Source organism: Eulemur rufifrons, chromosome 7 (genome assembly GCF_041146395.1).
Source record: "Eulemur rufifrons isolate Redbay chromosome 7, OSU_ERuf_1, whole genome shotgun sequence".
NCBI classification, from domain to species: domain Eukaryota; kingdom Metazoa; phylum Chordata; class Mammalia; order Primates; family Lemuridae; genus Eulemur; species Eulemur rufifrons.
In genome coordinates, this window is record NC_090989.1 from 222554595 (window position 1) to 222571479 (window position 16885).

The 16885-nt window shown below is 35.2% G+C and overlaps 1 protein-coding gene across 2 annotated transcripts in view; it reads right to left on the reverse strand.

The window, feature by feature from the left end:
* SMC5 (structural maintenance of chromosomes 5) overlaps positions 1-16885 on the reverse strand; it is a 97141-nt gene that overhangs the window by 28323 nt on the left and 51933 nt on the right. For both annotated transcript variants that reach the window (XM_069474126.1, XM_069474125.1), the window contains exons 12-17: positions 14115-14209; positions 13384-13516; positions 10119-10292; positions 9847-10016; positions 5000-5123; positions 4447-4569 (exon numbers count right to left, since the gene is read on the reverse strand). In XM_069474126.1, coding sequence (XP_069330227.1) covers positions 4447-4569; positions 5000-5123; positions 9847-10016; positions 10119-10292; positions 13384-13516; positions 14115-14209 — 819 coding nt within the window. The remainder of the gene's footprint in view (positions 1-4446; positions 4570-4999; positions 5124-9846; positions 10017-10118; positions 10293-13383; positions 13517-14114; positions 14210-16885) is intronic.

Here is a 16885-nt window from a genome sequence, read left to right on the forward strand (position 1 = left end):
CCTAGGTGTCATTTAGTATATTTCTTACTCTCCTGTATTTACTATAAACTGGTAGTTTTATCATGCCTATAATCCTAGCACTCTGGGAGGCCAAGGCGGATGGATCGTTTGAGCTCAGGAGTTCCAGACCAGCCTGAGCAAGAGCGAGACCCCATCTCTACAAAAAAAAAAAAAGAAATTATATGAACAACTAAAAATATATACAAAAAATTAGCCGGGCATGGTGGCACATGCCTATAGTCCCAGCTACTCGGGAGGCTGAGGCAGGAGGATTGCTTGAGCCCAGGAGTTTGAGATTGCTGTGAGCCAGGCTGATGCCACGGCACTCTAGCCTGGCCAACAGAGTGAGATTCTGTCCCAAAAAATAAATAAATAAATAAATAAGATAAAAATAAACTGGTAGTTTTAGAGCAGCAGTTCTCAACTGGGGCATTTTTCTCCCCAGGGTACATCTGGCAATGTCTGGAGAAATTTTTGGTTGTAGCAACTGGGGTATGTGCCTGTGTGCGCGCGTGCTATTGGCAGCTAACAGGTAGAGGCCAAGGATGCTACTAAACACAATTCTATAATGCACAGGACAGCCTCCTACAAAAAAAATTATCTAGTTCAAAATGTCAGTAATGCTGAGGTTGAGATATCCTGTTCTTAAGATTTACTCAGATTAAAATTTGATTTTTTCACAAGATTACACCACAGGTTGTGGTGTGTCTTTTCATCAGGATACACATAAATATATGGCTGCCTTTTTATGATGTAACAGCTAATGTGCTACACTGATTCATTAGCAGCTGCAAAGTGGTGATATTCTAAAGGATATAATTCCTTATTAGCTAAATTACTTCTATAAAGAGAAACTTTCCCTCATCATTTATTTATCTTAAGTAAGAGTTCACACAGGAAAGGCAAGGATAAATGTGAAATTCCCTCTTTATAGATACCATTTTTCAAAATAATGAGCTAGTACCCTAATATTCTCCAAAGTGGCCAATATTATTTTATTTTATTATCATTATAAATTTATAGATTTAGATATTTTTGATGTGTTTCCATCTATTATCCCTTCATCCATGGCCAGAAGGAGATTCTTTATATAGGCTCCTGGGTCTTGTTAATAACCAAGTCATCTTTGATAATTTCTTTGCTCTCTGGTATCACAAGATGATCGAGGCTAAACTTATATATACATTCTTTCCTTGGACCTGAAATCAGCCATTTCTCCAATGGGCCATTTTAGCAGAAAATAGTATTGAGGCCATAATCTAGGTAGACAGAGCTAGGAAATGTTTTCTTTTTTAAAGAAAATATATTACGAGTTCATTCTGATATTTACAATTCAAATGAAAACGTCAAGGTTTTTATTATCTTGTTTTATATTTGAATCTCTTTTCTCTTTTGATGAAAATATTAATGCCATTAACATAATTTCTTATTTGCTTTACCCTGTATTTCCAAAATAATGTTACAAATATTATTTACACTATGATTACTGAAAACAGTAAGAGTTTTTTTTGCAATACATTTTGTCCTTAGAATCAAATTACTGTTTTAAAGTCATTTCAATAATTTTTCTCTGTGAGGCCATACTGTTAACTCAAAACAGTCAGATGCGGTTTTTTTCATTTTGCTTTCGCTAAGTTTGTCTTTAAAAAAAAGTTAACACATTGACTGCCCTGTAAGCTGTATTTAACTCAGGCTAGTTCTGAGCCCAGGGCCTCGTGAAGCAAAACCCTGCAGCTGGTTCTTGAAAATCTTATTTGTTGATGTTCTTATTGTTATAATTAATATTGACAATTCTAAAACCGTGGATTGTGCTACATATAACTCATGCACAGAAAACAATAAAAAATAGCAAATTAGAAAGGATCGTTTTGTTTTAAGAAAACACTGTGGCCCCGGGAAAAAAAATTTTTTTTTCTAGTGTGGCAATGTGTTAATTTTCTTTTGTAGGCAGATGGTTCCAAAGCAGGAAAAAAATAAGATGTTTAGATGAGCGTAGCTTTTAACCTTGTCTTCTCCCGCCCCGTGAACAATTTAAAAAGCAGATTCTAGTTTATTACTGTAATTTTTAAATAAGCAGATAGTCATCACTTCCCCTGATCCTTTCTTGTAAAATGGTAACATATTATACATACTTTTTTCCTCTTCCTTTTTCCACCTAACAATGTATATTAGGTATCACTCCATAGCAGGACAAGAAGAAATGCAAGCTTTCTTTTATATTTCCATTTGCCTGGTTTACCTCTGCCCATCTATTTATTTAACAGCTTTCATGAGGTATAATTTATATACCATAAAATTTACTCATTTTAAGTGTGCATTTCAATGCTTGTTAGTAAATTTACAGAGCTGTGTAATCATTACCATAGTCCAATTTTACATTTCTATCACTCCCAAAATCCCTTGTACCTACCATGCTTTTATTTTAAACTTTTCTGAATCTTTTTTTAGATGTATCTCTCAAATTCTGCAAGTGTTAGAACTTACTTCCACAAATTCTTTAATAGATGAATTATATCTGTTTACATTTGGTAATATGGGTGATGTTTAGTCTTAGTTCTGCCATTATTCTATGTCATATTTATTTATATGTTTCATATTTGTAAATAAAATACCTAGTTTTTAGCTATGGGATCGGTTTTACTGTGCCATCCACCTCCTGTCTTTATATATCTTTTTGGTATTTAGGAAGTCTTCTATTTTTATTCTAAAGGTTATCTTTATGCAAATACTATATATAATATCCTTGTGTCCTTAATAACTTTTTTGGAGGATTCTATTAGCTCCTCACTATAAATATTGAAATTCTCCCACATTTTCCTCCTCTAAGGCCTCCAATTTGAAGTGATATCCTTTTATTTCCTGGTAATACTTACAGGACAATCAGTAAATATATCCTGCATTACTTATATTGTTTCCCCGCTTCCATTTTCAGAAAATTCTGTTTTAGTTACACTGTCAGACTTATAACCATATAGTATATATTTTACTATCTCCTTTAACTATCATATAGCTCTAGTTCTCCTCACTAAGTTTTGTTCTGTGAAGGAGTTTCACTTAGTCTGAGAGAGTTCAGGGCTAGAACACCCCAACACCAGCTGACCTCTCTGGAGTCTATAAGGTTGTTCCCAGTTTCAGCTGCTCTCAAATTGATCTGCTGCACTTTCTCTGCACCAAATGGGGCCTCCTCCCTTTAGAGATGAGTACCTGTTGGCAACTTGATTTTTGGGTTCTCTGAGCCTTCCCCTGCTACCCTTGATACCACACTACTCTTGATGCTGCTGCTGATTTATCTCACCCACTTGTATTTTGGAGTTCACAGGTGTTGTACGATAAAGAATTTGACCGGTCTTTGTTGCCAGTTCCTCTAAGCCCTTGGAATTGAGTAATAGGAGGGTCTTTGTTAGTCATGAGCCCCTTGGATTACCCATGAGTTTATGCTAAGGATATAACTCAGGATGGGGGTAGAAAATGCCAGAAAGACCAACTGTATGATTAGAGGGTTGGGTCTTTGAACCATATGAGAACAGCTCAATTTCCCAAACTCCAGGGAGGGGAGGTGGAGATAGAGCTCAACCACACGAGGAATGATTCAATCAATCATACTTAAGCAATGAAACCTCAATAAGAACACTGAGTACTGAAGCTTGGTGGAGATTCCTGATTGGTGAACATACAGATGTGTCAGGAGGATGATGCACCCTGATTCCACAAGAAAAGAGTATAAAAACTCTGTGATCAAGATCCCCACCCCCCAAGACCTTGTCCTACGTCTCTTCATTTGACTAGTCCTGCTTTGTAGCCTTTAAAATAAAACTATCATCATAAATATAGTGTTTTCCTGAATTCTGAGTCAGCCCAGCAAATTATTAAACCTGAGAAGGTCATGGGAACCTCTGAATTTGTAGTCAGAAGAGCAGGTGGCCTGGGGACAATGAACTTGTAGTCGGTGTCCAAGGCAGGGCAGTCTTGTTGGAAACTGTGCCCTTACGTTGTACAGTTTGACACTAACTACAGATGGTTAGCATCAGAATAGTATTGCAGTACATAAATAAGGATATCTTGAAACTTAGTTTTGCTGTGTATGTTATCCGTGGGTTTGTTGTTATATTATCCTAGTTGCTCTTCTATTTTTGGGACAGGATTTTGGAGATTCAAACGCTATGCCACTACTACCTTGTTGCCAGTTCTCCTTTGGGTTTTAAGTTAATGTGGTATATCACATTTCCTCTCCTCCACCCACTATTTCCATATTTATCATTTCACAGTCATATATTAACAAAAGATTAAATTGCTGCAGTCATTCAGCCACTCTAGCAAGATGCATTAAATTTGAAAATTAAATAGTATACAATAACAAACTACATATTGCAAATGATACATAATATATATTTTCAAACTGGTCTGAGGCTGGAAACCCAAAATAAAAAATAAAGGCAAAAGTCTTACCTCTGTGAGACGTAGTTGTGAAGATGCAGCCATGTAATCTGATTCTAATTTGTTCTTCTCAGAGATTACTGTAGTATTTTGAAGAATTAAATCTACTTTTTGTATATGCAAAGAAGTACAAATCTAGGAACAAAAATCCCTAATAGTTTAGTTTTTATGTTACTTATGTTTTAGAACTAAGAAAAATAATATAGTTTATTTTTTAAAACAAAATTCTAAACCATGAAAAGATAATTTTTCTATTGTGACTGACACCTCTCATATAGTTCTTACAATAGAATTTTTTAAAAGGTGTTTTCCTGTGTATTTATTAGTCATCTGGGATAAAATAATTTAGCTTAATGAACACTTAAATTTTAACCTATTTATCATTACCCATAGAGAAAATGTCAAGCAATTGAGCAAACTGAAACCGATAAAATCTCTTGCTTATATAACTGAAGTGTGAAATAACCAAAAACCTTTCCTCCAATAAAGCCCTCTGAAGATTTTACTATCTTGTCTTGTCTACCTGCTATTTTAAAAAATGACTAAAATTAAGAAAATGCTTTACCTTTATTAGGCTTGTTAATTCGGTAACAAGCTTTGCTTTTTGAGTATTTATTTCTTTGATTTTGGTACTCGCTTTTCGCTCTTCCTCTTCAAGGTTGCAAGTATCCTGTTCCATCAGCTTTAAACTGTATGACACACATAATGATGTAAAAATCAGAGTTAAACTCAATGAGCCAAAATCTTTAGGTCTCCTACAGTTTTCTGGGATGTACTTAGCAATGCTTTACAGATAAACTACTAGCTCCTAGCTTAAACAATCATTTAGTGCAATTTGTCAGGATCAAAAGTATTTGTTGAGATATATCATGTGCCCAGCATAGTCTAGGTAATGCTAGTGCTAATGATGTAGAATTTGGAGTCAGAAAGATGGCTCTGAACTTCATCTTTGCCATACTCACTAATAAGTAGTATAACTGGACAAATTACTTGTCTGAGCTTTTCAGGTTCCTCATTTGTAAAATGAAGATAATAGTAATATTTTCCCCATACGGCTGTGGTGAAGATTAAAAAAAGTAATACACGTAACACAATTAGTATAGTACCTGGCCAACAACTGATCAATTAATATGTTACTACTGTTGTTATTAATACTGCTTATAAAAAGTAGTCCCTTCCTTTCAGGAACTTAAGTGAGGAGAGTTGATTAATAGGTAAAAAACAAAATGAAAAGACAACACAACAATCCTAAAAGTTAATACCATGCTATTTCAAAGATGGCGAAACTAAGGCTCAGAGAAGTTCAGTAAGTTACCTAAGATCACAGATATTAAGTGATAAGATGTGTCTGACATCAAAGTCCATGTTCTTTCCACTATACCACATTGCCTCCAGGGAGGAAGAACAAAGGACAGAAGCAAAAATAAACAAGAATGAACAAGGTCAGTAGATGTAGAGAGTGGCCTGAATGGTTCATGGAAGAGTATTTTGGGGAAGGGAGAGAGGTTAAGTTGGAATGGATAGAGTGAAACAAGATTTTATATAATCATAAAGCTAGTCTAAAGGAGAGTAGTGTTTAAATTTCGTGTAGTAATGGTAGGAAGCCACAACGAATACTCTCGAATGGGGTAGGAACATGCAGAGAAGGTAAGTTTTGCAAGTCTTCTGGATGAACTGATTGGAGAGAGAACGAGTCAGGGAGAAACCACTAACCAAGTCACCACTGCAGTCGTCCAAAGTGAATGAAGGCAGGTATGAGATAGTGGGATGGTAATGAGTATGAAAAGTCATTTCACCGCAAAAATCAATATTATTTTAAGAAGAGAAGGTTTAGTTTTAGATAATGGGTCCAACGCGGCAGTTGCACAGTAAAGTTTAAGTGTTTTGTAGATGATAGAAGACAGCAATGAAGTAAAGGGCTTTAGTTAAAAAAAAGGTTTAAAGTTGTAAAAAATTTTAGGAAACTAGATTAAATAGACCTTGCTTTAAGTACCCAAGGTACATCATTGATTTTTAAAATAAAAGTTGACAGGCAATTGTTTGCGTTAAAAAAAGATTAACAAAAATGAACAAATTTTTCTAATGCATTTCAAATATGACTTCATTTATGAAGGTGTTTAGGAATACATACTATATAGGTCAACGTAAACTTTTACCTTATTCAAGGCAATGAGCTATTATTTATTACTAAAGATTGATAATGTTACTAATCTCTGTATCTTTATTCTACGGGTAAGAGTTAAAAGAGCAATAACAACAAAAAGGTCTGGGCTGTGTCACTGGTAGGATATGGAAAAAATCTTGAAACTAGAAACCATGTTCCTTTCCCCCAGACTTGACATCTTAAAGCTTTTATCCCATCTTATATATTCCAGTCTCTACAAAATATCTAAATTCAAAACAAAGTTATAATCAGTTCTGAGAATGGTTGCTTGCATACTGACAGGAAGCTAGTTTTTCTTTTAGAAAGGACTTTTGATAATATTCACATTTTGTATAAAATTCTGTGGAATATGTGACCATTAAGGCCAGGCAAACATAATCCTAATTGCAAGAAGGGAGGCTGCAATTGAGTGAGATAAACATTCAGGAGCTCAATCTATTCTGTGAAAAGCAGCATAACCTCTTACCTCCCTATTATCATCTCTCAGAACTGGTGAGAAAACAGCCTAGTTTGATAATTTTCTTCCTATACCTTTTTCTCCCCTCTTCTGACATTCTGAACTCAATGGACATATTATTTTGGTTATTCATCTAGGGCAGTGGTTCTTTCCCCTTCCTCACCTTTTTTTTTTTTTTTTCTCCCGGAGAGATAGGGACTTGCTCTGTCACCTAGGCTGGAGTGCAGCAGCATGGTCATAACTCCCTGTAACCTTAAACTCCTGGGCTGAAGTGAGTCTCCTGCTTCAGCTTCCTGAGTAGCTGGGATTATAGGCACACGCCACCACACCTGGTTAGTTTTTTACTATTTTATTTTTTGTAGACATGGAGTCTCACTATGTTGCTCAGGTTGGTCTCAAACTCCTGGCCCCAAGCAATCCTTCTGCCTTGGCCTCTCACAGTGCTGGTATAATAGGTCTGAGCTACTACACCTGGCCTTTGGGTAGTAGTTCTTGAAATATGGTCTGCAGACCTCTGGGGATACCCGAAACCATTTCAAGGGGTCTATGAGGTAAAAACTATTTTCATGCTAATAATAAGATATCATTTGCCTTCCTCACCATATGGACATTTGCACTGGTGGTATAAAAGCAATGGTGAGTAAAAAATGCTAATGCTTCAGAATGAATCAAGGTGGTAGCACCGAAGTGTACTAGTCATTAGATTCTTCACTACTGTGCACTGAAATTTTTAAAAACGCCAAATTCACTTAAGAATGTCCCTGAAGCAATAAAAATTATAAATTTTATTAAATCTCAATATCCTGAGTATATGCCTTTTTAATATTTTATGGGATGAAATAGGGAGTACACAGTATAGTCGCCCTTTGGTATCCATGGGAGATTAGTTCCAGGACCCCCAGGGATACCAAAATCCATGGATGCTCAAGTCCCTTATATAAAATGGTGTAGTATTTCCATATAACCTATGCATATCCACCCGTGTACTTTCAATCACTTCTAGATTATTTATAATACCTAACACAGGGCTGGGTGCAGTGGCTCAGACCTGTAATCCTAGCACTCTGGGAGGCCAAGGAGGGAGGATCGCTCGAGGTCAGTCAGGAGTTCGAGAACAGCCTGAGCAAGAGTGAGACTTTTCTAAAAAAACAGAAAGAAATTAGCTGGACAACTAAAAATATACAGAAAAAATTAGCCAGGCATGGTGGTATATACCTGTAGTCTCAGCTACTGAGGAGGCTGAGGCAGAAGGATTGCTTAAGCCTAGGAGTTTGAGGTTGCTGTGAGCTAGGCTGATGCCACAGCACTCTACCTGGACAACCGAATGAGACTCTGTCGCAAAAAAACAAAACAAAACAAAACAAAACACCCCAATACAATGTAAATGCTATGTAAATAGTTGTTATGCAGTATTCTTTAAGGAATAATTATAAGAAAAAAAATCTGTACATGTACAGATGTAACCATCCTTTTTTTCCCTGAATATTTTCACATTATGTAATAAAATGTGTCAATATTTGAAAGATCTATGCAACTTGGTGAACAAATATTTTCCAAATGACCAATGCATGATGTAACAAAATCATGAGTAAAAGATTATCTGAAGTACAACAGATTTTAATGTAATAGGGTATACAAGTTCACTGACAGGATTTCAGATTCCATATTCCAAGTGAACTTTTTACACGTTGGCAAATTTTGATATAGTATTAAAGAAGAATATCCACAATTATCTAAAATGTGTATTAAAATGCTCTTCTCTTTTCCAACCACTTATCTTTTTTTTTTTTTTGAAACAATCTTGTTCTGTTGCCCTGGCCACAGAACAGTGGTGTCATCATAGTTCACTGCAACCTCAAACTCCTGAGCTCAAGTAATCCTCCTGCCTCAGCCTCCTGAGTAGCTGGGACTACAGGTGCACACCACCACACTCAGCTAATATTTCTATTTTTTGTGGAGACAGGGTCTCGCTCTTGCTCAGGCTGATCTCAAACTCCTGAGCTCAAGCTACCCTCCCACCTTGGCCACCAGCTACATATCAATATGAAGCCAGACTGTCTTCATGTTCAACCAGAACATCTCACAAGAGACTGAATACAGAAGTAGATAGGAAAAATCTACTAACTTCAACTAAAGAAATGTGCAAAAATGTAAAACAATGCTGCTCTTCACATTAAATTTATTTTGTTTGCAAACTAGTTATTTTTAATCAATTTTTAAGAGATGGGGTTCCACTATGTTGCCCAGGCTGGAGTGCAGTGACTATTCACAGACACAATCATAGCCTACTACAGCCTTGAATTTCTTAGCTCCAGTGATCCTCCTGCTTCAGCCTCCCCAGTAGCTGGGACTGCAGGCACAGACCACCATATGTGGCTATTTTTAGTAAATTTTTATGTTAACACATGATGGGTTTGTTACTTTCTAAATGAATTGATAAATATTTTAAACATTCTCAGTTTTAATTTCTGGTATGGTAAATATTAATAGATATAATCCATATTAGCAAAACTTCTTCAGGGTCTGCATTAATTTTTAAGCACGTAAAGGGCTCCAGAGACTGGAACAGCTGATCAGGGAACAGGAAAACTCACACAACACTTAGGATTCATCTCCCTTTGCTCTGTGGACTAAAATTGTGTTTTGGGTAGTAAGAGTAAAGCTTTAGAGAAAAATTACTACAAAGCATGATTGTGGGAACTGTGTTGTCGCTACAAGGTATAATTAATAATCTCTCACACAGCACTTTATGCTCCTCCGCCCTCAGCCCCACAAATAGGCTAAAACATACCTTCCTAGTTTGGAACTAATTTTTTGTTCCAGTTGTCTTTTCTTGGTTTTTCTTTCAAGAAGCTCCTTCTTCTTTTGTCTAAGTTCATTGTCTTTGTATTCTAGATGTCTGCTTGTCTCACGTAAGGCAATCAACCCTGATTCCACTGCTTGCAATTTTCTGTTAATTTCCTATGAAATAGTCAAAATTGTTAACATATTTTAAAAACAGTTCTAGTTAAAGTATTAGAAAAATCCAGTTAATGTTCTAACATTCAAATCTAATTAACTAACCTTTAGCTGTTCTTCTAAGCGTCTTCTTTGCTCTAGATCCACAGTGACTGTGAGAAACTGGGCTACTTTTAGAGATGTGTTACTAGAAATAACTTTGTTTGAATAAAAAGACGTTTTCACCACATACTTTTCTTCTGCTGTATAAATTTGTTTTAATCGGGTTTCTTGTATTACCTATAAATGTAAAACAAGTATTAACACACATCTAATAATACCTACACGTTTTAAAGGACTAAAAAATTAAAAATACAGACCAAGTGAAACTTGGAAGATCAAAATATACCAGACACGTTATCATTTTTTTCACCTATCCAAAAACATCTCAAAAAAGGTGGCTGATATATTTCAGATCAATATTTTGTAAAACACCATCAAGGAAGAGAGAATTAGAAGAAAACTAGAACTAGCAAAGTCAGTTATACTTCACTATACAACCTCTCCCAAGTAAGTATACTTCTGGAGCTTTGTTATATCTAAAGAAGAGATACCAAGAACCAGGTATCCCCAAAATTGAACTACACTATCTCAGGTAAGCCAGTTACTTTCCCCTCCACTCAGTTATACTGTTTAAAGATAAATATTCTTATATTGAGTTCCTGTATATTTGGGAGAATACTCAAATGAATCATTGTTCATGGATTTCAAAATATTGTTTTATATTTTTGTTTTTTGAGATCTTTTCTCTCAAAACACAGGTTTCATAAACTAAAATACATTCTAAATACCATATTATTATTAGATATATTTTCTGTATATTTACAAAGAATAGGCAGCTATAATGAAATTTTTCCCCAATCTTTAAAGGTTCATAACCACTAAGCTTGTGGCTTATTTCCCTCCAGAAGTTTATAGTCTAAGACATGTTTAAACACAGTTAGTCAGCAGAGTATAAATAAACATCCTAAGTCCTGAATAATTTGGAATAAAGGGATAGACTAGATGAGGTTAGTCTATCCAACTAGACTATCTAATTCATAAAAATGAGTTTTAAATTGAATTTGAACTGACAGAGATAGTGAAGGAAGGACACTTCCAGCAAAAAGGACATCTCAAGCTAAGATGGTCAGCAGACAATTTAACCAAAGGGGAGAGTCTTAGAAATTAATGAAAGAACAACTCCATGAATAGGGTATAATCACTGTTAGGGAACCTAAAATTTTAAGATTTGATAATAAAGCAAAACACACACTAAAGAATATCTTTTTATTCTAAAAAAGAAATCTAGGCATTATTGCCATTATCCAGACATGAAATAAACAGAAGGATTGAGGATGTAAAGGCAGTAAATTTGCTCAAAAAGTCTGTATCTTCTAAAAGATGGCCAAGATAATGCCAGGGGCTTTACCAGGTGCTTGAAATACTTCCTAACTTGGCTTTACCTATATATACATGTCTGAAAAGTATATTATCATAATTTAAAGTATTTATATACAATGTAACACTGAGTCAGGCATTGTGACAGTAAGGTATAAGAAACATTTAATGTGTTCAAGAATTTTAAAAGTCATTTATATAAAAGAGAGATTAAGATTAATGAAAAATACCTGAAAAAAAATAAAGGAGAAAGAAAGAATTAATTTCACTTTTAATGTAAATTATATGAATTCCAAATCTATTTCTCTAGTACAAATATCAGTGTTACAACTTTCTAGGTGACTTAAACAGAATGTTAAAAGTAAAAGTGCATATAAACAATTCAACTTGAAACACAGGTCAAAAAGTAAAAGAATTTTCCAAATTAAGTAACTGCTCCTTTCTGTCCCAAAGTGAAGCTATAAAAGCCCTTATCAAACTTTCTGCTGTCTTCTGCATTAGTAAAAATTCCTACTCCCCTTACTTTCAGAGGTAGCTCTACCTATCCCTGAAGTTATGACAAAAATTGGTTTGGTCTATACATATGGTCTTGTCCCCTTTTCTAAAGCTCAGTGAATTAAGGCACAAGAAAGGTACACCTACACTGAGAGTTCTAGTTTTGGTTTCCCCAAATGATTACCATAATAGGAAGCCATTTCTAATCAAAGACACAGGCAACTTACTATAAGTAACATGTTTTCACAAAATGAGTTGGTAATAAGCCTTCATTTCTCTTTTCTGTTAATGAAGTATAGAGAGCCCCCAAATGAATTATCTTAGGAATATTTGTAGACTGGTTAAGAATTTAAAACATACTTTCTATTAAACTAAATATTATAAATAGCATTTAGGTCTGTAATTGGTTCCCAGATGCTTATAAACAGTATTAACACAGCAACTTGGTGTTCTGGAAAAATCTGTTCCAGGAGAGATTTCTTCTCTGCTTCTGCCTGTGATAAAAGCACACATGGTTTGGAGTAATGGATATCATTTGTAAGAAGAAAATTCCAATCAGCATTGGCAGAATGTAGGAACTAAGAGTTTCTGTGGCTCTGTATACTAGCCGAACATTTAAATGAGTTCCTATGAGGGGTGATCATTCATATACGAGAAAACCTTAAGTAGAAGCTTTAAGAGGGGAAAGCTTTCCAAAAAAATTCTATATCTCAGCTTACCATTCTAAAGTGTAATTTGTCTGAAAGATAATCTTGAACACAAGAATTTAAATGACGAAACTATTAATATAATGTTTTAACACAGGTTTATCAAGCAAGAATATGGTAAGTGTATCTGGTGTCTCTTTCTAGGTTTTAACTTTATTCAGTTACTCTAAAGGTATAAAGTATTTATTTATTTTAACTCCATATCATTCCTGTCAAAGTAGTAGACAATAGTCATTGCTTTATGTCATATCAAAAATAGTAAATACACGGCCGGGCGCGGTGGCTCACGCCTGTAATCCTAGCACTCTGGGAGGCCGAGGCGGGTGGATCGCTCGAGGTCAGGAGTTCGAGACCAGCCTGAGCAAGAGTGAGACCCCGTCTCTACTAAAAATAGAAAGAAATTATATGGACAACTAAAATATATATATACAAAAAATTAGCCGGGCATGGTGGCGCATGCCTGTAGTCCCAGCTACTCGGGAGGCTGAGGCAGTAGGATCGCTTAAGCCCAGGAGTTTGAGGTTGCTGTGAGCTAGACTGACGCCACGGCACTCACTCTAGCCCGGGCAACAGAGTGAGACTCTGTCTCAAAAAAAAAAAAAAAAAAAAAGTAAATACAAAGATAATTTCTGCATGGTTAAAAACAACAAAATGGTACACTTACTCAAATTTCTGACACTTTTTACTTGCTTTTAGCTAAAAAGTTTTAACAAAACTACGTTTTGGGTAATAATTCAATAATTTCTTACCCGTTCAATTCTTTCTCTGGTTCTTTCAGTTCCTACAGGAACTTCATGAATATGATACTGACAGCAAAGGTAACTCATTACAGGATCGGGGGCATCAAATAATTCTCTCAAATAAGAGAAAAATCCATATTGTCTGAAAGGAAAAGTGGTGATTAGATTTTCTTAAAACATCTTTCAAAAAATCTGAGAGTGGATAAGTCGCCAATAAACAATAAGTGAAACATAAATTATTTTAACAATGATACAGGAAAAGTCTTGTTTTTTTTTTTTACATTTTAAAATCACTAAATATTACTATTTACTTGCCAGAAAAAATTGAAGCTTTCATTGTTTTTATATCTAGAGAATGTCTACTTATATCTAGAGTTAAGATACTTATAATTGCTTTATAACTGCAACTTTTACGTTTTTTTGCAAAAATAATGCAAAATTATTTTTGCATTATCAAGTGATGATTTATTTTTTCACTTTCCCAATAAATCACCATTTTAATATCTTTTATTAAATAGTCCAATATTGCTCTACTGACTTGAAACATCACCTTCATCATACACTAACTATATCATGGTCTGCTCCTGGGCCGAAATTTTTCCTTATTTTAGACATAAGCAGAGATACTAAAAGGAAATAATAAAGCCTATAACAAACACATTTATGTGACAAAGAGATAATTAACATATATTTAATTACTCAATACTCAAATTAGTCCTAGTAGTATTTTGCAGACTTACTTCAGTTCATTCAGAGATCTTGAAGGTGCTATGTCAGCATATGAACTCTTGGGAGCAATAACAGCATTTACTCTTAATTTTTTATTGTCACGAACCTAAATACAGGGAAAAGAAAATATTATTTTAATTATATATTGTCAACTGAAATGATTTTTAAAGTTATCACATTTCTACTGGCATTCATGGGATGGATCAGAAATTTAAACATTGGATATCTAATGTTACTCAGAAGAAAATTTTACTGTGAAAATGATACCATTATTTATGTATTTTTACAAAAAGAGTCCATTTTTTAAAAAGACACATACTGAAATATTAATATATTCAGATGAAACAAAATGTCTGAAATTTGCTTCAAAATAATACAGAAGGGGGATAGTTATGCTTCCATTTTACTGGCAGATTATCTGGTATTGTGCTAAAGGTTATAAACTCAGGTCAAAATTTAAAAAACAATTACTTTAAGGCACTGGAGACGGACAAAAAGCAAATAGAAGTTGGAGGGGGACTGACATTTAAAAGATAAGGCTAGCTAGCACCAGGAGAGACTTCCATTTGTGTGGCTTGTGGCTTGTGGCTTGAGGGCATTCCCCAATCTGGAGCATGAGGAGTGGGGATGAAATTCAGGTAGAAAGCTGCAGTTTTTCTAGCTGGAGGTATCATAGGATGGAGTTTGGGGTGACTAGAATGGTTGTCAAGTGAGAGGGTAAGTTCTTGGAAGAAGGGTGCTGCAAAGTGAGAAGCCTCAAAAGCTGCATTTAAACTCTTATCTTAATTCCTGGCTGCCCACTGAACTATGAATGCATAGAAAAACTTCAGAGGGCTGGAGGAAAGCAATAAGCAGAAGGCTGAATGGAGATTTTTAGCTGCTGTCCACTGCTTGGGAGACAGAGTTTGGAGTTTGAGTCCAGCTAAGTTAACTGCCTACTAGTCTCTTTAGAATAAAATAACTGAATCTAGTCTCTACAATGTATCATCCACAATTCCAGTATACAATAAAAAACTACTATGCATGAGAAGAATAAAATGTCATCACAAACAAGAGAAAAAGCAGTAAAGAGTAAATGACCCCACAAGGACCCAGATGTTAGAATTAGCAGGTAACTTTGAAGCGCTTATTTTACATATATATGATATATATACATTTTATATCTATATTCAAAAAAACTATGGTCATAATGAAGGAAGAGAACTTCAACAGACAAAAAGAAATAATGAAAGAGAATTACATGGAAATTCTAGAGCTAAAATATGCAGTATCTGAAATGCAAAATTCCTTGATGGGCTTAGTGGTGAAAAGATCCTAGAAACGTTAAAAATAAAATATTATGAAAAACTCATGCCAAAAACATAAACAACTTAAATGAACTGGAAAAATTCCTTAGAAACAAAATGTGCCAAATTTGAAACAAGATGAATGGAAAAACTAGAATAGCTTTTACACCTATTAGAAAAATAGAATTTGCTATATAAAAATCTCAATGATTAAAACTCCAGACCCAGATGTTTTCATTGATAAATTTGATAAAACAGTTAAGGAAGCAATATCAAAACTCTTCAGAAAACAGTAAGACAGAATGCTTTCCAAGTCTTTTTACGATACCATCATAATACTAATACCAAAACCTGACAAAACGCTGCACAAAATACTATAAAAAAATACCCCTCATAAAATACACATACAAAAATCCTTTAAAAATATTAGTAAACAGGCCGGGCGCGGTGGCTCACGCCTGTAATCCTAGCACTCTGGGAGGCCGAGGCGGGTGGATTGCTCAAGGTCAGGAGTTCGAGACCAGCCTGAGCGAGACCCCGTCTCTACTAAAAATAGAAAGACATTATATGGACACCTAAAAATCTATATAGAAAAAATTAGCCGGGCATAGTGGTGCATGCCTGTAGTCCCAGCTACTCGGGAGGCTGAGGCAGTAGGATCGCTTAAGCCCAGGAGTTTGAGGTTGCTGTGAGCTAAGCTGACGCCACGGCACTCACTCTAGCCTGGGCAACAAAGTGAGACTCTGTCTCAACAAAAAAAAAAAAAAAAATATTAGTAAACAGAATCCAGCAACATATGAACAGGATACATGACCAAGCAGAGTTTAGCTCAGGAATGTCAAATTGATGTAAGTAACAGTCAAAAATCAACCAATCTGATTTATCATATTAACAGAATAAGTACAAAAGCCATATCATTATCTCAGTAGATGCGGAAAAATATCTGACAAAATTCAAGAGCTACTCATGATAAAAATTTTCATCAAACTAAGAACAGAGGGGAACTTCCTTAACCTGATATAAGGCATCTATAAAAAAGCTACTGCAAATAACATACTTAATGTTGAAATTTGAGTGCTTTCCTCCCAAGGCTAGAAACAAGCAAGGATGTCTGACTGTTATCACTTCTTTTCCATACTGTCCTGGAAGTACGAGCCAATGTAATGAAGCACAATAAAGAGATAAAAGATTGGAAAGAAAAAAGTAAAACCATCTATTTGCCAAAGATAGGACTTTCTACATAGAAAATCCTACGGAATCTACAAAGCAACTATAAGCATATCTCATTTTATTGCACTTTGCTTTATTAAGCTTTGCAGATTGTTTTTTTTTTGTTTTTGAGACAGAGTCTCGCTTTGTTGCCCAGGCTAGAGTGAGTGCCGTGGCATCAGCCTCGCTCACAGCAACCTCAAACTCCTGGGCTTAAGCGATCCTACTGCCTCAGCCTCCCAAAGTGCTAGGATTACAAGTGTGACCCAATAAGTCCGGCCATGACT